Below are 20436 nucleotides of genomic sequence, written 5' to 3'. Positions count from 1 at the left end.
AGGAGCTCAGGTGTGCCGAGGAAGGACTTCGCACGACGGAGGATGCCCAGTCGGCGACTGGCTTTGGAGGCCAGCTTGGAAATGTGGTTTTCCCAAGAATGATCATGGCAGATAGTGAGACCCAAAAGCTTGAGCGACAGAACTTCTTGGAGAGGATTGTTGAGAAAGTAGATGGGAGGGTTGTCCAGTCGATCTTTAAGGAGAGACATAGTAAGAGAGTGAGATTTGTCAGGATTGAAAGACATGTTCCACTTGTTTGACCAGTCTGTGATTTTGTCCAGGTCTCTTCAGAGAGTGAGGAGGCTGCAGACTGCCGATCTGAGGGAAGAGGAATGGAGCGGCAGAGAGTGGAGTCATCAGCAAAGAGATAGAGAGGATTTTCCAGAGAGTCGGAGAGATCATTGATAAAGACCAGAAAAAGCACAGGGCCCAGCACACTGCCTTGGGGAACTCCAGCCTGAAGACGAAGGGGAGATGAGAGAAATCCATTCAGGGCCACACGTTGACTACGACCAGAGAGGAAGTCCGCAAGCCATGCATGGAGATTTCCATGGATACCATAGGAGGAGAGTTTGGTGAGCTTTGTCTCTCAATGGTGAAGAATCACTTTAAAAATCCAGTATCCGGATCTGGATCTTTACCAAAATAGAATCATTCGACCTTGTCACGCAGCAAACATGGCCACTATATTTTGGCGGAATCTGTCCACAACTTTTTGAGATTTGTTGTCACAGACAGAGAGACAAACAGACAGCCAAAACGGACAGACATGGGTGAAAACATACAACTCCATCGACCTTCAGTAAAAAAATTAATAACCACCTTTAGAGGCCATTTTTCCCCGCAAAGCGGGGGTTGGCCTTTTTCGGGGACCGTGGTTGTTGTTGTTTTTTGGTCCCCTTTTTGAAGCAATGTTTTACGGCCGGATGCCCTTCCTGACGCCAACCCTTTTTGCCGCCTTTAACGACAAACAGGGAATTACCAGTGAACTGGTACTCAATTAGCCGACCTCGGAAGGATGACAGGCTGAGTCAACCCCCCTGGCGTTAATTCAGCGACCGACCGGGATTCGAACCCAGGATCCTAGGTATCCTAAGCCGGCACCCCAGCCGCTAGCCCAACACCAGTGGCAGAGATAATTAACAGAGAAATATGGATTCAGAGATATGGATTCAGATCTTCACCAAAATGGAAAGAATTTGTCCTTGTGGTACACCAAACGTGTTCACCAAGTTTCATCCGAATCCGTCCATAACTTTTTGAGATATCCTGTTCACAGACAAACAGGGATGAAAACATCTCCTCTCTCCACCTCCGATGACTCGGGTATTTATCAAGTGAAAACAGGAAACCAAAACTCAAAATAGTTGCAGTCAGTCCCATAAAAATGTTTTGCTTGTCTTAATCCCAGCAAAGAAGTTTTTTATTTGAATTTCATTTGAAGCTTTTGCCAAATTAAACGAGCATTTTTGTTTCATTCCTTAATTGTTGGAAATATGATGGCGGGGCTGCTGTATCCAAATCCATCATTCTGAAATTTCTTTCTTTGGTGGAAATTTTAAAATTGTTTTCATCTATTCATACTCTGCTACTTATTGGGAGCATGGCTAAAAGGGAGGATAGCCTAGGTATATATGTACACTCACCTTTGAGCTGTTTCACCTGATTTTAAATCTCGACCCTGCTATAACCTGCCATTCAGGTGTTTCACATGCAGGGTGATGCATCAAATGCGTGTGCAGTTCCTGCGATTGTCTGTCTGTCTGTCTGTCTGTTTGTCTGGGTACAGGATATCTTAAAAAGTTGAGGACGGATTTGGACGAACTTTGGTAGACAGGTTGGGTATGTGACAAGGATGAAATGATTAGATTTTGGTGAAGATCCAGATCCGGATCCTGACAGTAAAATGTTGTTAGTGATTTTCCATATATTGAAAGATTGGGCGAAAAACTATATATATATCACGATATCTCAAAAGGTTGTGGACGGATTCGGAGGAAACTTCGTGAACATGTTGTGCGCGTGACGAGGAAGAATTGATTCAATTTTGATATGGATCCGGATCCGGACCCGCTAATTTTTTATGTGATTCTTCACAATTGAGAGATGGGGCCAAAAACGGCACATACAACGATATCTCAAAGAGTTATGGATGGGTTTGAGACAAAACTTGGTGGTTAGGTTGGGTGTGTGAGGAGGAAGAACTGATTCAATTTTGGTGAAGATCCGGATCCAGATCGAATAATGTTTTCAGTGATTCTTAACCATTGAGAGATAGAGTCAAAAAATATGTATAACATACTGAATATCAAAAAGTTATGGACGGATTCAGCCAAAACTTGGTGGACAGGTTGGTTGTTTGACAAGGAAGAACTGATTCGATTTTGGTTTAGATCCGGATCCACATCGGATAATTTTTTCAGTGATTCTTAACCATTGAGAGATAGAGCCAAAATTATATATAACATACTGTATTTCAAAATGTTATGGACGGATTCAGCCAAAACGTTGTGGACAGGTTAGTTGTTTGACAAGGAAGAACTGATTCGATTTTGATGAAGATCCGTATCTGAGAATTTAAAAACTTTTTCTAGTGATTCTTCACCATTGAGAAATGAGCCCAAAACGATATACAGTATTACATGATATTTCAAGAAATTTTTGGATGAGTTGGTTAGGTAACAAGAACCAGCCAATTCGATTTTTTTTTCAGGTCCGGAACCAGATTTGGCCTGTCGGTGTGATACAAAACGTAAACTGTTGAGCCTGGCAGAGCGCAACGCTCCACTGAGTGCCATTGTAGCTCATCTTTTTTTTTTTTTCGTTGGGAGGTTTTAACGACAGATCAATGTACAGTCACGTGAAAAAGTAAGTACACTCCATGTAAAGTTTTGACTTTTTCAACATATTTCAACATACAGTTATTTGATCTTCATTTCAACAATATTGATAGATAAAGGTGATATAATATAACAAATATCATGAAACATTTACATTTTGTAGTCCATTGTATAATTTAAATAAACATCAATGCAAATTTCGCATGTGGAAAAAGTAAGTACAACCCTACATTTATCACAACTTCAAATACCTAAAATTAGAATCAGGTGCACCAGCTCAGGTGCAAATGATTAGAACATCGTCAGAGAGTATCTTGGAGGAACCTTTCTTATTTAAACCTCAGACATTTAGTTTGGTTTGCTCTTTGTTGTTGAAGTGTGCAGCGTCACCATGCCGAGATCAAAAGAGCTCTCTGAGGCCTTCATCAAGAAGGTTATAGATGCCTACGAGTCTGGGAAGGGATTTAAAAAGATCTCCAAACAATTTGAAATCAATCATTCAACTGTCCGGAAGATCATCTACAAGTGGAGAAGATTCCAAACAACTGCCAACTTGTTCAGGCCAGGCTGCCCCAGCAAGTTCAGCCCGAGAGCAGACCGCAAGATGCTGAAAGAAGTCTCTAAGAACCCCAGAATGTCATCACGGGACCTACAGCTCTTGCCACTGTTGATGTCAAAGTGCACAAGTCTACCATTAGAAAGAGGCTGCACAAATTTGATCTACATGGGAGGTGTTCCAGGAGGAAACCTTTGCTATCCAGAAAGAACATCAGGGCAAGACTAAAGTTTGCCAATGAACACCGAGGCAAAGACCAGCACTTCTGGAACAATGTGCTCTGGACAGATGAGTCAAACATAGAGCTATTTGGCCACAGTACCAGAAGACATGTTTGGTGAAAACCAAAGACAGCATTTGACCACAAGAACCTGATACCAACTGTAAAGCATGGTGGTGGAAATATTATGGTTTGGGGCAGATTTGCTGCATCAGGGCCTGGGCAGCTCACCATCATAGAATCCACTATGAATTCTTCATTGTACCAGAGGGTGCCTGAGGATAATGTGAGGCCATCTGTCGGAAAGTTGAAGCTCAACCGAAAGTGGACCTTGCAACATGACAATGACCCTAAACATACCAGTAAATCCACCAAGGAATGGCTGAAAAGAAAGAAATGGAGGGTTCTGGAATGGCCAATTCAAAGCCCGGATCTAAATCCCATCGAGATGTTGTGGGGGGGATTTGAAACGAGATGTGCATGCAAGAAACCCCTCAAACATCGCACAGCTGAAAGAATTCTGCACGGAGGAGTGGGCAAAAATTTCTCCCAGTCGATGTCAGAGACTGGTACAGTTATAAGAAACGCCTACTTGAGGTTGTTTCTGCCAAATACCACCAATTAGAGCCAAGGGTGTACATATTTTCCACAGAAAGAAATCGCATCTCTGTTATTTTTTTACTTTGCAATAAATTATTGCAAAGTCAATTTTAAATTGTTTTTTGTTCAATTAGATCACCTTTGTCTATATATACTGTTTAAATGAAGATCAATTTATTGATGTGTCCACATATGTTAAAAAGATTTTTTTTAAATTCATGGGGTGGACTTACTTTTTCCACTTGCGAAATTTGCATTTATGTTTATTTAAATTATACAATGGACTACAAAATGTAAATGTTTCATGATATTTGTTACATTATATCACCTTTATCTATAAATATTGTTGAAATGAAGATCAAATAGCTGTATGTTGAAATATGTTGAAAAAGTCAAAATTTTACATGGGGTGTACTTACTTTTTCACGTGACTGTATGTACTTTACAATGGGTATGCAAAAACAAGCATATAAAATGTTATTTTCTCATCAACTTTGTTCATGACGTGGTGCTCCAGTGAGATGGTAACCAAAATTATTTTGTTCCATGAATTTGAGGATATTCCTTGCCGCCATATCACGCTTAGTGCAACCATCATGCTTAGTGCTTCCTGTGTTTGCTTCCCGGAGTTGGAAATTGATAATGGCAGTTTAACCATAAAGATGGATGGCTGCAGATAATGTGTGACTATGAGGGATCGCTTTCTGTGTAGTGTTGATTTATCAATTCTTTGCCTCTCCAATAAGCAAAAAGCCATAATGCCTTGGGAAAGCAATGCACAGGGACGGGAATGGGGAGGAGGCTGGATGTGCTACTTTCGATTATTGATCCAACCTGGTGTTTGTTTTCCCCTGCGGTAGGCATGTGTAAGTTATGAAGCAAAATCTGAAGGTCAAACCAGGTATTGTGTCAGAAAGTCATGCATCGCTTGGAAAGCATTGCTATGCCTCATTAAATGTCAGCCAGCATTGTCGACGAACAGCATTTCCTCCATTGCAAAAATGTTTCTTGAAGATGTTTTATGTGCTCGGATGGAGAAAGGTCAAATGTGATTTAAGAGGGGTGTCTGATGTCCTTGTTTGTCTCTGTTCGTGTCTGTAACGCCTTATTTACACCTGTCCACCTCTTGCTGCAAAGCCGTGCTTTTAAACATTGTTAAAATGTGCCGAAGACGCTGGTGCATGCACGCATAGTAAACAATTTAATGACTACCGACATTAATGAGGAGTACAGCAAGTGGCCTGGGAGCAGAACTCGCAGAGCTGCTTGGAAGGTCAGAGAACAAAGGAGAGAGAGAACACAGTTAAGTTCTTCACATCCACAGAAAGAACGACACCTTTGGGACTCACGACTCTTACTGAAGGTCTGGAGAATGTCTGGAGATTGATCAGATATAAGAGAGCTCCATCTGCAAGTTCAGAGTTGTCATTCATTAGATGTTCGAATGGTCGTTGCTGCCATCATCTCTGAAGACAGGGGTCTTAGAGTCGTGCTGCAGGGTCAGTGGAGCGTGTTGTCGTGTCACTGAAATGATTGTCCGGGGCTGGGGAGCATGTGTGCATATGGGCAGAAGCATTGAGGGCCGAAGCGGTAATGGCCAATCATGGTTGCCTCACCTCATGGACAGCTGCTGAGCAGCGAGTAGCGGTGCAGGCACCTTTGAGCAAAGGAGAACTCGACGCCGCAACACGGGGAAGCTGTTCTGGGCTTAGCCGGGCTTCGGAGATCTCTTGCCATTAACTCAGCGAGTTGCACCGCCGTTCTGAGGCATTACCTGTGGGATTCAGGTGTGAATCGAGCAACATCTGTTTTTTGCTCGAGCACGGATCAGCGACTCTGGGTATTACCCATCACTGTTGTCCATCGTCTCATTTGGAGCTGTGAGAGTGCTTGCCTCAGCGTTGTTCACCCAGAGGCACGACTTGCACACTTTTGCTTATGGTGGAATTTTAACGCAAAGCTATTCAAGGAAGATGTTCCAGCATACCAGCAATCTCTTGTTCTATGTTTGTCTGGAGATTTTAGAAAATATTGATATTGACATTTATGAATAAACAGATATTTGTGTGTGATTACTGATTATTGAGTTTTTCTTTTTGCTCTCTGTGCTTAAGTGTTTTACTTGTATTGTATTTTCCCTTTACATCTTTGTTACCTCCGCCACCGAAGGTGGATGGAGGTTATGTTTTCACCCTTGGCTGTCTGTCTGTTTGTCTATGAGAATCATCCGAATCTGTCCATAACTCATAAAGTTATGGACAAATTCAGACAACACTTGGTGGACAAGTTGGGTGTGTGGCACTGACTAATTGATTCGATTTTGGTGAAGATCCGGAAACTAGGATTTTTAAAAAGTCATTCTTCACCATTGAGAGATGGGACCAAAACCTACAGCCACGTGAAAAAGTAAGTACACCCAATGTAAAGTTTCGACTTTTTCAACATATTTCAACATACAGCTATTTGATCCTCATTTCAACAATATTGATAGATAAAGGTGATATAATATAACAAATATCATGAAACATTTACATTTTGTAGTCCATTGTATAATTTAAATAAACATAAATGCAAATTTCGCATGTGGAAAAAGTAAGTACACCCCTACATTTATCACTACTTCAAATACCTAAAATTTGAATCAGGTGCACCAGCTCAGGTGCAAATGATTAGAACATCGTTCGAGAGGATCTTGGAGGAACCTGTCTTATTGAAACCTCAGACATTTAGTTTGGTTTGCTCTTTGTTGTTGAAGTGTGCGGCATCACCATGCCGAGATCAAAAGAGCTCTCTGAGGCCTTCAGAAAGAAGGTTATAGATGCCTACGAGTCTGGGAAGGGATTTAAAAAGATCTCCAAACAATTTGAAATCAATCATTTGACTGTCCGGAAGATCATCTACAAGTGGAGAAGATTCCAAACAACTGCCAATTTGTTCAGGCCAGGCCGCCCCAGCAAGTTCAGCCCGAGAGCAGACCGCAAGATGCCGAAAGAAGTCTCAAAGAACCCCAGAATGTCATCACGGGACCTACAGGTAGCTCTTGCCACTGTTGATGTCAAAGTGCACGAGTCTACCATTAGAAAGAGGCTGCACAAATTTGATCTACATGGGAGGTGTGCCAGGAGGAAACCTTTGCTGTCCAGGGAGAACATCAGGGCAAGACTAAAGTTTGCCAATGAACACCTCGGCAAAGACCAGCACTTCTGGAACAATGTGATCTGGACAGATGAGTCAAAGGTGGAGCTATATGGCCACAGTACCAGAAGACATGTTTGGCGAAAACCAAAGACAGCATTTGACCACAAGAACCTGATACCAACTGTAAAGCATGGTGGTGGAAATATTATGGTTTGGGGCAGCTTTGCTGCATCAGGGACTGGCCAGCTCACCATCATAGAATCCACTATGAATTATTCATTGCACCAGAGGTTGCTTGAGGATAATGTGAGGCCATCTGTCAGAAAGTTTAAGCTCAACCGAAGGTGGACCTTGCAACATGACAATGACCCTAAGCATACCGGTAAATCCACCAAGGAATGGCTGAAAAGAAAGAAATGGAGGGTTCTGGAATGGCCAAGTCAAAGCCTGGATCTAAATCCCATCGAGATGTTGTGGGGGGGTTTGAAACGAGCTGTGCATGCAAGAAACCCCTCAAACATCGTACAGCTTAAATAATTCTGCATGGAGGTGTGCTCAAAAATTTCTCCCAGTGTTGGTGCAAGCCTGGTGTTGGCTTAGCAGTTAGGGTGCCGGCTTGGGATCCGAGAATCCTGGGTTTGAATCCCGGTCGATCGCTGAATTAACGCCAGGTGGGTTGACTCAGCCTGTCATCCTTCCGAGGTCGGCAAATTGAGTACCAGCTTGCTGGGATGAATGATCACGGTGTGTACCCCGATTTAGAATAGGTACACCGTATCCCTGCGCATCGTAAGAGGTGACCCAGGGTTGGCGTCAGGAAAGACATCCGGCCATAAAAACATTGCCTCAAACAGGGAACCATGATTGTCATGGGGCCCGCAAGGCTAACCCCCGCTGTAGCGGGGAAAATGGCCTCAAAACGATCATTCATTCATTCATTCAGTCGATGTCAGAGACTGGTAGACAGTTATAAGAAACGCCTACTTGAGGTTGTTTCTGCCAAAGGGGGCAATACCACCTGTTCGAGCCAAGGGTGTACTTACTTTTTCCACATGCGAAATTTGCATTTATGTTTATTTAAATTACTAGGACGTGCCCGTACGTGGGTGCCCGTTCCTTGCCAAAAAAAAAAAAAAAAATGTCTTCGCCCATGCATGCATGGGCGTGCCCATGGGCCCATGGGCGTGCCCGTAAGTGCGTGATGTGACCGTACAATGAATGTATCGTCCCGACGCCGCAGCTCGGATGGCGCTGCAGTTAATCGGGCCTGTATCGGCAGAGTTATTATAAACGTGTACTACAATCGATCGTACCTTACAACAATCAACACAGATTGCAACGTCAAATAAATGAATACGCTCTCGAATGTGCCGTCCGAGGCAGCGTCTGCTCGCCACGTTCAGCATCAGTACGTCGTCACTATGACTATCCGTAAGTCCGGAAGTGACGTCCTCATTTGACTGTCCGGAAGGTCGCATATCGCAGTTACGATGAATCGCAAATTAGTTTTAATTAGTTTTAAAACATAGTTTAACGCCAACATAGCGCCAACATAGTTTGCCAACGTGAAATAAATGAATACGCTCTCAAATGTGCCGTCCGAGGCAGAGTCTGTTCGCCACGTTCGGCACACGTGATAGCTGGCTGCTCTCTGATTGGTTGAATCGTTTTTTGGACATAGCTCGGTAACTACTTCTCCGATTAATATGAAACCTTGAAAAGGCACATCCTCAGGTCCCCAGCAATATATCTGGCAAGTTTCAAGTATATCGGACCCGTGGTTGTCGAGAAACAGCGGTCACAGACAAACATACACACACACATACACACACACATACACACACACATACACACACACATACACACAGAGATTACTGGAATTATAGATAGATACAATGGACTACAAAATGTAAATGTTTCATGATATTTGTTATATTATATCACCTTTATCTATCAATATTGTTGAAATGAAGATCAAATAGCTGTATGTTGAAATATGTTGAAAAAGTCAAAAATTTACATGGGGTGTACTTACTTTTTCACGTGACTGTATATACTGTATATAGCATGGTATTTCAAAACATTGTGGATGAATTTGGTCGTTGACATGAACAAGCCAATTCGATTTTGGTTCAGGTACAGATGCAGATCCGGCCTACGAGTGGGATACAAAATTTAAACTGTTCAGCCTGGTGGAGGTATTGGCCCTACCAATTGTCTTTCTAGTTACCCTCGCCAGTGAAGAGGGTATTGCATTTGAGTCAGTTTGTTTGTTACTTGGCAAAAATAAAAACATTTTTTTTGCAAGTATGTTGATCACTCTGGTGTGTGTGTGTGTGTGTGTGTGTGTGTGTGTGTGTGTGTGTGTGTGTGTGTGTGTGTGTGTGTGTGTGTGTGTGTGTGTGTGTGTGTTTGTTTGTGTGTGTGTGTGTGTGTGTTTGTTTGTTTGTTTGTTTGTGTGTGTGTGTGTGTGTGTGTGTGTGTGTGTGTGTGTGTGTGTGTGTGTGTGTGTGTGTGTCCGCTCACTTATACTTGCCTTCAGGTCACAATTTTAAACCGATCTTCACGAAATTTCGCCAAATGGTAGAGTTTGTGGTCCGACAAAATCCTATATATTTTTGAGGTCAAAAGGTCAACATAGGCCAAAGGTCAACCACTTTTTTCAAACTTTTAAAATCCTCAATTTTAATCCGATTGACTTGAAATTTGAATAGGATTTACATATCATCTTACTGAATTCAACCACCAACTATTTTTGAGATCAGCATATGCCAAAAGGTCAACATAGGCCACATGTCAACCACTTTTTTCAAACATCTAAAATCCTCAGTTTTAATCCGATTGACTTGAAATTTGAATAGGATTTACATATCATCTTACTGAATTCAACCACCAACTATTTTTGAGATCAGCATATGCCAAAGGTCAACCACTTTTTTCAAACTTTTAAAATCCTCAATTTTAATCCGATTGACTTGAAATTTGAATAGGATTTACATATCATCTTACTGAATTCAACCACCAACTATTTTTGAGATCAGCATATGCCAAAAGGTCAACATAGGCCAAAAGTCAACCACTTTTTTTTGAATTTCTAAAATCCTCAATTTTCATCCAATTGACTTGAAATTTGAAGAGGATTTACACATCAGCAAATTGAATTTAACCAACTATTTTGAGATCAGCGTAGATCAAAAGGTCAACATAGGCCAAAGATCAGCAGCAATTTCAAATTTCTAAAATCCTCAATTTTCATCCGATTGATTTGAAATTTGAATAGGATTTTCATATCAGCTAACTGAATTCAACCACCAACTATTTTTGAGGTCAACATAGGCCAAAAGGTCAACATAAGCCAAATTTCTAAAATTGACAATTTTCATCCGATTAACTTAAACTTTGAAGACGATTTGCATATCAGGTCACTGAATTCTACCACAAATTATTTTTGAGGTCAAAAGGATGCTCTACTGAGTGCCATTCTACTTTGTTCTGTTTTGCCCAAGTGTCGCTCTATGAGTGATTTTTCATCTATTTGTTTGTCTGTTTATTTGTCCGCACAAAATAAATATGATTTTCTCTGCAGCCGTTGGTGTGATTGACAGGACATTTTCACCATAGGTGCACCTCCTCCTGTATAAATTTTGAATGATAATTATGACATCATAGGTCACGTGGTATGGGTGCCATCTTCGAAAAATCGAAAAGTTTTGCACCTCTATATCTTTGCACCTCTCACCTCTATATCTTTGCACCTCTCACCTCTATATCTCTGAAAGTGCTGCATAGAAAAAATTGAGACATGGCTCATGGTAAAGAACTCTCCATGGGGAATAACATGCTATTGATGATGTCATAGGTGCCTCCATTATGACGTCATAATTCGACAAGTACAAAACTTCATCCGATCAAGATGAAATTTCTTGAGCGTCATTTAGGGATAAATTGGTGGAGAAAAAAAATGATGACTTCATCAGTCACGTGGTTCAGCCGCCGTATTTGTTTAAACATAAAGGCCTTAAAAACCACTAAAACACATCCTGGCGAGGGTCTGCAATCTCTGATTGTTCTTTCTTGTTCTATCTTGTTTACACGGCGCTTTCCAGGATTATTCAACTCGTGTAGATTGTGATGGTCATGAATTATTTTTGTTTTCTTTCCCTTTTTCCTTTGATTGAATTTTCGGACGTTTCTTGTGTTCCTTCACCAAATTTTATTTCAAGGAGTCATTTATTTTGTTAGAGCTGTAGCAGCTCATGTCTTTTGCCTCTGTCCGTAAACTTTGGTCATTTACCGAATGATTAGGCAAAGGGCGGTCTCTATTGAGCAGGTGACGAGCTATCGGTGAACTTTACTGCTTGGCCTGTCATATTGGCATTGTTCGCTGCCCACGACATTGACTCGAAATATTGTGGATGGTGACAAAAATGACGAGAAACCAAATTTAGGTTGATAGAAATTGTTGCGAGAAGTGAATATGGTTGTTAATGTAATGACGGTGACGATATGAAAGGGAAGCGCGAGGTGATAAATGAGCGAGTGAGTGATATTAAGTGAGTTAGCGGTGAGTGATATTAACATGTGGCCAAAAATTGCAAGACCACGCATGACAAATACCCAATCACCTGGCACCTTTAACTTTTTAAAATCTAAAAATTGTCTTCTCACGTAGGCCTTGATCACATTCTTCGCTGAGCTTCGTATCAACTTCATTGAGTTTGAACATAATTTAGAGAAAGATGATTAGTTGATTTTGGCATAAATTTATCACTGTTTTGTAGTTTAGACAAATACCTTGCGTAGGTATTTAAGGTGCTCCGATGATGTGAACTACAAAGTACCTGATGAGAAAAATAGTTATTTTATTTACCGTGTAGAGCTTGCAGTGGCATTTATCTTTGACAAAAGTGTAAAATTGTACATTGCCTTTCTCAAATGAGTGCACCTGTGCAAAATTGACTTTTTCTTTCCCGGTGAGTAAATGCCATGCCATTTGGAGCGACATGACCACGAGGCCAAGTAATTGTGCATGAAGGTGAGAGGCATGTGTGGGTGCGGGTGTATGCACACCTGTGGTCAAGTGTATACCTCCCGAACGTAAAAATAACAATGGATTGGGAATTTTGAAAAGAAAAAAGAAGCTTACAATGCTGCTGAAGAAAGTCTTATCAATGGATCTTGCTCCTGTAGCCGTTGCATTTGACTGAGTTCCAAAAGGTCAGTCTATAAGCAGATTGACCTTTTGATAAGCATATAAAGCCGGTACTCTCTGCTCTTTGCAGCTTCACCTCTGCTTCCTCGAGGAATTCCAAGTTGTGTTATAAGGGACCAAGTTAGGTTCAAACCGTTTGGTTAAACTTGGGATTTTTGGACACCTCATCCACCCACCCTTCCCCCAGCAACGTCAAAATCTTCAAGCCAATAATAACCCCTGTAAGAGTTTCAGGAAATTCACCTTTTGTTATGCGACATTAGTCTACAAAGCAGTTTGTGAAATTTCCATGACACTTGCCACAATAACTTCGTTATTTGGACGACTGAAGAGTTTTCCACTTTTTTATTTTATTTTGTGCATCTTTTTGATATTTTGTCCAATTGAGTTAGATTTAGGTTACGGCTCTCAAGAGCTTATTGGTGGTTGCTTTAGAAGAGGCAATTGTTCCCAGCATTAATAAGCTTACGACTTGAATCGTGATTGTGTTAGCGATGTCGACGCCTTGTTTCCATCTGTTCCTCTTTCCCGTTCTGCTGCCTTTTCTTTCTCCACGGGCGGCAGGATACCAGGGGAGTTGCAGAAACGGTCGATGTGTATTTTTGTCGTGCGGATCAGGGTGCGGGGAGGATTGCGGGTTTTGGGAAAGGCAATCAAAGAAAGTTGGGAAGAGCCGAAGGGGAAAGGAAAGGGTGGCTTGGGGGTTGTGGTGATGCGTTTTGTAGCCGATGATGGTCGGGCACCACGCGAAGGCCATTTCTGCAAAGCATTGTTGTTTCATTATGCACCTTGAATGTCTTGTGCAGGTGTGACAGGCGACCGGCACTAATGCCTTTTCCTTCAGACTATAATGTTGTGTTCTGGACTGTGTATAAGCATTTTCCCCCTGTTATTATAACTTCCAATGTTTTCCTACTGATCCTTCCATATACAAGGACTTGCTTTCAGGAAACCAATGTGCTTGGTAGAGGCTATTTTGTCCATCACACAACTGTTGTATCCATCTCAGTCAGTGGTGACTGGGCAGCTGGTAGAATGCTCGTCTCCGAGTGATAAAGTTGGGGTTTGATCCCTGCAGGGCTGAACTTGATCAAGAAACTCCCATTCTGACCATATGCCAGCACGCGGTGCTATTTCTCGGACCATATTGCCATTTGTTTGTGTGGAGATGTAAGGCTGATTGGCACATCTGCATTTCTGTTGTATAATTTAATGATATAAATTGAAAAGAAAGATGGGGTGGACTCTTGTATTCCGATAGCCTGACTAAATTCCTTGCTTGGAGTCGGCTGTCCACCATTTCCCCTAACATCAAATTTGGTCACTTTGAACTGTGTGTTGATTTAGAACACGTGTGACTATCTAGAGTAATGGCTGTCTGACAGTCACATGTGAGTTGGACCACTTGCTATTACTCATCGCAAACCGCCAATAATTCTCCAACGGTCCACAGATTTGTTTATTTCTTTGGATGTACGACGTCAAGGCTCGACGGTGAACACAGAATGAGCTGGAACACAGAACTCACCACAATATAACACAACAAAAAAAAACAGTGGAAAGGGGTAGGGGTGATGCACCAACAGCAGCGTAGAGGGACAAAATAGAGGGAGGCTTGGAGGAATAAAGAGCATTGGAAAGAATGAGAGCAAGGGGAGGACATGGGGGATAAACAAGATGGCTGCAGCCAGACTCTCCATTACAGAGGTGGAAGGGGAAAACTTGGGAAACAGAAACGGGAGACAAAACAAACTAGAAATACATTTCCGAGTGCTCAACATTACCCCACAGTTTAAGTCATCCCATTTGATAGTCGATTGTTCTGGGGTATGGCTTTGGCACAAATGTGATGGGCCAATGTCCTACTGTGGCTGAGCCTCATTGTACTTCAACACATGTTATGTTGTCAAGGTTCATATGGCTATGGTACTGGTCCAAAGGCCTACTGTTGTTAATAAATGGTTATGAAGTATTCTAATATGTGTTTGCTTGCAAGGAGCTTCAATACAGGAGGCCATTAGACCCATCAAAGCCTGCGCAATAGTTGCCAACCTATGGCTGGTTTATCCATGCTCTATCCTTTTAAAATGCTGAGCATCGAGCAAGGAAGCAGCACGTACCATTTTAAAAGTCTTTGGTATGACTCGCTTATGGTTGGAACCAACGACTTTACAGACTCGGAGCGGACATTCCATCCATTATGCCGCCGAGCCCGGTTCAAAATACGTTCCGCATGCGAGGACAGAACTCATGGCCTTCAGATTTCGTGCCGACAGGAATGCAGATGTTGCAGATGGCTTCACGTCCCTCCAGCAGGACGTGCTCCATGGTACTGCAGATCCTACTGGAACTGCAGCATTGCCTCGATTGTTTATAGATTTTTTGACTCTTGAGAATTGAACAATATACTGATAAGATCTGAACCATCCGGCCACAATAAAAAATAAAACAACTTATGCAGAAATGTCTTTTCCACCATGTTTCCTTTGATGAAATTATTTGTAATGTCTTTTTCTCCCTTTTTTTATCTGACCTTTTATCTTTTCTCTTTTTTTTAATGTGACTTTTTTAATTTTTTTGTGTGCAGACAAACATCCCATTCTTACAGAATGTCCTGGACAACTCTCAGTTCCTCAATGGCACGGTAGACACGCAGTTCATCGATGAGAATCCTGATTTGTTCAACATGAAACTCAGTCAGAACCGTGCCCAGAAGCTTCTACTTTATCTTGGCAAGCATTCGCACAATACGCTTTATCTTTGGCATTTGCTGAACCCGTGACCTTTTTCTTTTAAATTCTTGTCGCATTGTTTTTCTCTTCCTCGGCAATTTCATTATCAAACCCCATTGGTCTCTCTCATTTGTATCTGCCTTACTCTTCACCACTTGTTGTTATTATCTATTTCCCTGTTGTACACGTTTACTGCTTTTCTTTTTTGTCTTCCTACATTTCTTCACAGTTCTTAATTTTGCTTTTCCTTAAGGGAATCTATTTATTTTAATGAAGGGAATTATTCAATTAATGCATCACCATCGGAATATTTGGGATTTTCACATTTTCACACCGGAATTGGGGCTTTGCACTTTTCAGGACACATGGGGCATAGCATGTGTCCTGAAAATTGTTGAAATGTATACGCAGCCAGTATATATATACGAAGCCTGATGTTGGCTTCGCGGTTAGGGTGCCGGCTTGGGATCCTAGGATCCTGGGTTCGAATCCCGGTCGGTCGCTGAATTAACGCCAGGGGGGTTGACTCAGCCTGTCATCCTTCCGAGGTCAGCTAATTGAGTACCAGCTTGCTGGGATGAATGATCCCGGTGTGTACCCTGGCTTAGAATAGGTACACCGTATCCCTGCGCATCGTGAGAGCGTGACCAAGGGTTGGCGCGAGGAAGGGCATCCGGCCATAAAAACATTGCCTCAAACAGGGAACCATGATTGTCATGGGGCCCGCAAGGCTAACCCCCGCTCTAGCGGGGAAAATGGCCTTAAAACGATCATTCATTCATTCATTCAGTACTATAATAAAATAAAATAAAAATAAAAAAACCACCGTTTAGAGGCCATTTTTCCCCGCAAAGCGGGGGTTGGCCTTTTCGGGGACCGTGGTAGTTGTTGTTTTTTGGTCCCCTTTTTGAAGCAATGTTTTACGGCCGGATGCCCTTCCTGACGCCAACCCTTTTTGCCGCCTTCACGACAAACAAGGAATTACCAGTGAACTGGTACTCAATTAGCCGACCTCGGAAGGATGACAGGCTGAGTCAACCCCCCTGGCATTAATTCGGCGATCGACCGAGATTCGAACCCAGGATCCTAGGATCCTAAGCCGGCACCCTAGCCGCTAGCCCAACACCAGGGATTTGGTGTATCATTATCCCAAATTATCCCAACTTATCCCAACTCCCAACAACATTATCCCAACATTATCCCAATTATCATTATCATAATCCCAATTATCATTTGGTGTACCATTATCATTATCCCATTATCCCAATATCCCAACACCATTCAGTACTATAATAATTATACTGTATTTGGTATGATTGTTTAATGGAGTTGGCAGGACAGCCCAGTGAGGTGTGCAAATTCACCGAGGGCTGTCTAGCCTGGGTTGGAATCTCGACCCACCTGTAAACCGTCTTCCTGGTGTTTTGTAGTCAGGGCGACACATCAATGTTGATGGACATTAAACTGGTTGTCCCATCTTCTAGCTTGAGTTGGTGGACGCCAAATATCTCACGGTGTCATTCGCGAAAAGTAAGCAAGCTTTTGTCGACACCCTGTACAGATTACAACCTCCATTTCTGACTACCAAAGTGAAGGCAAAGCCGAACCATCCAGTGTAATCCTTGCCATGGGGCTGCTTTGACAGCAACGAAGTAGCTTTAGGGCAGAACACCAGAAATAAATAATAAATCATTTTAATGAAGGTGTAATAATGGGGTTTTCTTCCTGAAAAGTTGGTGGGGAGGCTTCATATTTTGTCAATTTTATGACAAAAAAGTGTGAATGTCAAGCTTGTATAATAAAAAGGCCTTATAGCTGAAGAATACCATGAATAATTCAAGTGTGTCAAAAACTACAAAATCATCTTTACTGACAAAGATAGAAATGGGCAAAAGTAGAAATACAAGTACAATTAGAAAGAGAGCTAGGAAACAAATATAGATCCAAGAACTAGAACAACACTCAGTAGAGAGCATACCTCCTAACCTTAACACGTGTGCCATATCACTCGATGGTGAAAAATCACTTACAATTCTCATATCCAGATCCGGATCTTCACCAAAATTGAATCGATTCTTCCTTGTCAGACACCCAACCGGTCCACCAGGTTTCGTCCAAATCCGTCCACAACTTTTTGAGATATCCTGCTATATATAATTTTTGGCCCTATATCCCAATGGTGGAGAATCACTTAAAAAAAATATAGCAGCCGGAACTGAATCCGGATCTTCATTAAAATCTAATCATTTCGTCCTTGTGACATACGCTACCTCTCTGCCAAATTTCGTCCGAATCCATCCACAACTTTTTGAGATATCTTGTTCACAAACAGAAAAACAGACAGACAGACAGGGGTGAATACATAACCTCCATCCACCTTTGGGGGCGGAGGTAATAAATAGAAACGAGATTCGCTAGCAATTATCATGGCCTCCAAGCAATAATATCTTTAGTTGAAAGCAGGAACCTTGAGACAATGAGACACCTTCAAATTTAGCAAATTTTGGACCCGTTATTATGACAAACCTGTTTCCACCGTCAAATTAGTGGTTCGTGTCTCTGCCGCTATGAGGAAGAATTCACGTGATATGGTCCAAAGTGTTGAAATCATAATCACTCTGGCAATTTGCATCTGTATGCAACTTTTTCTTCGTCATAATCCACCAACATCCTGGTGTCGAAAAATGGTCAGTTTTGATTTGTGCATGTCGACTGTTTTATTTTACAGAGATACTTATCCTTCGCAAAGTTGAAGCGCTCCCATCAATGGATGGTGTATCTCAAGGCTTTTGTATCGATTGCACCAGCAGTTTTGGAGAAGACGATCTTTGAAATTTTTTTGATCAAAAAGCAAATCACTAATCCAAGATGGCCACCAAGCCTTTGGACCAATCCGCTTCATTGGAAGATCGTTCGAAGAAACAAGCAATTACACCAATCGGCTTCGTCAGAAGTTTTGCACGATATTTCATGATAATTTAACAACCTTGTGAAATAATTGCTTCATAGAAAAACACGGCAAAATATATGGTGGGATAATACACTCATGAAAACCCCAGAAAGAAAAACGGGGTGCCAGCCTTACTGGCTTTGGAATAAAAATCCAGAAAAGGCGATGTACAGTCGTGGCCAAAAATATTGGCACCCTTGCACTTTTTTCAAATAACTCACAATTTTCTCTGAAAACAAGTTGAAATTGACAAAAGTATTTGGTCTCCACAATTCTTTATTTCACTGTTAATATTACAGAACTTTGTTTTTGATTCAGAACTTAATATATCCTTTTAAATCAAAAAATAAAAAGAAATGGCATTGGCAAAATTATTGACACCCTCGACTTAATATTTGGTAGCACAGACTTTGGACAAAATAACTGCAGTCGAGCGCTTCCCAACCCACTCTTCTTGTGCAAACTGCTCCAGTTCTCCCAGATTTGAAGGGTGCCTCCTCCCAACTGCTGCTTTCAGATGTCCCCACACATGTTCAATGGGATTTGGATCTGGACTCATTGCTGGCCACTTCAGAACAGTCCAGCATTTTGTCTTGGACCATTCCTCGGTGCTTTTTGAAGTGTGTTTGGGGTCATTGCCCTGCTGCAAGACCCATGACCTTCGACAGAGACCCAGCTTTCTGACACTGGGTTGAACATTGCGCTCCAAAATGCCTTGGTAATCTCCTGATTTCATGATGCCATTCACACATTCAAGGCACCCAGTGCCAAAGGCAGCACAGCAACCCCAAACATCACTGAACCTCCTCCATGTTTGACTGTAGGGAAGGTGTTAATTTCTTTGAAACCTTAATTTTGTTTTCTGTAAACATAGAGATTATGTGCTTTACAAAAAAGCTCCAATTTGGTCTCATTTTTGTCCACAGGACATTCTCCCAGAAGGATTTTGGCTTCGGTCTCCTACCATAGAACACCCTTTCATTGAATTGGCGACAGATTGTCGAGTTGAAACTGTCATACCTTGTGTCTGAAGGTCAGCTTGAATATATTTGGCTGTTGATCGAGGTGATTTCTCCACCATTCGAACAATCCTTAGTTGCAATCTTTGACCAAGCTTTCTCTTGTGGCCACGCCCACCAAGGTTGGCTACAGTGCCATGGGCCTTGAACTTCCTGATAACATTGTGTACAGTGGACAGGGAACATCAAGGTCTCTGGAGATGGACTTGTAGCCTTGAGATTGTCCATGCTTGGCTATATCTTGTGTCTGACCTCCTCAGACAATTCTCTGCTTTTCATTCTTTTCTCCATGCTCATTGAGGTACACACAGTGACACAAAACAGCAGAATGACTCCTTTTCTCTATTAAAACTGGTTGAATGAGTGATTTTTATATTTCAGGCACCTGCAACTCACCACAGGTGAGTTCAAATCCAAAGTATGGCTACACAGCTGACTCCGCACGTGAAAAAGCTAAATGCCTCAACTCTGTGTTTGCCTCTAAATCTTGTGTCCCAAACCCATCCCGCTCTGTACCCACCGTACCCAGTCGTACCCAGCTGTTCCTGGACTCTGTGTCCTTTCCTCCTGACAAGGTGGAAAAGTTTCTGTCAACCCTCGACTCTGATTCTGCAACTGGACCTGACGGCATCAGCCCATGGGTCCTAAAATCCTGCTCCACCACTCTTTCACTCCCTCTCTCTGTTCTCTTCACCCTCTCTTTTGCTCAAGGTCATCTGCCATCAGCTTGGAAATCAGCCAACATCACCGCTTTACACAAAAGTGCAAAAACAGATCCTTGCAACTACAGAGCAATCAGCCTTCTCCCAATTATCAGAAAAGTCATGGAATCCATCATTCCTTCGGATATCAAATCTTTCCTCTTTTCAAATGGCTTGATCTCTGATCATCAATTTGGTTTCAGACCATGTCACTCTACTCTGGACATGCTGCTTCTGCTGTCTCAACAATGGATGGAGGTCCTCAATGCCAAACAGGAAATTAGAGCTGTGTCCCTTGACATATCACGTGCCTTTGATACGGTCTGGCACCCCGCTCTGCTCACCAAAATCTCCTCCTATGGTATCCATGGAAATCTCCACGCTTGGCTTGCGGACTTCCTCTCTAGTCATAGTCAACGTGTGGCCCTGAATGGGTTTCTCTCATCTCCCCTTCCTGTTCAGGCTGGA

General features: G+C 42.1%; 1 protein-coding gene across 3 annotated transcripts in view; it reads left to right on the top strand.

Moving 5' to 3' along the window:
* The window catches only part of PC (pyruvate carboxylase), a 663757-nt gene that overhangs the window by 262532 nt on the left and 380789 nt on the right, over positions 1-20436 (top strand). For all 3 annotated transcript variants that reach the window (XM_078779838.1, XM_068119999.2, XM_068119997.2), the window contains exon 11: positions 15154-15298. In XM_078779838.1, coding sequence (XP_078635964.1) covers positions 15154-15298 — 145 coding nt within the window. The remainder of the gene's footprint in view (positions 1-15153; positions 15299-20436) is intronic.

This window comes from Myxine glutinosa, chromosome 6 (assembly GCF_964187855.1).
Source record: "Myxine glutinosa chromosome 6, kmMyxGlut1.1, whole genome shotgun sequence".
Classification (NCBI taxonomy): Eukaryota; Metazoa; Chordata; class Myxini; order Myxiniformes; family Myxinidae; genus Myxine; species Myxine glutinosa.
This window is presented reverse-complemented; position numbering and strand designations above follow the sequence as displayed.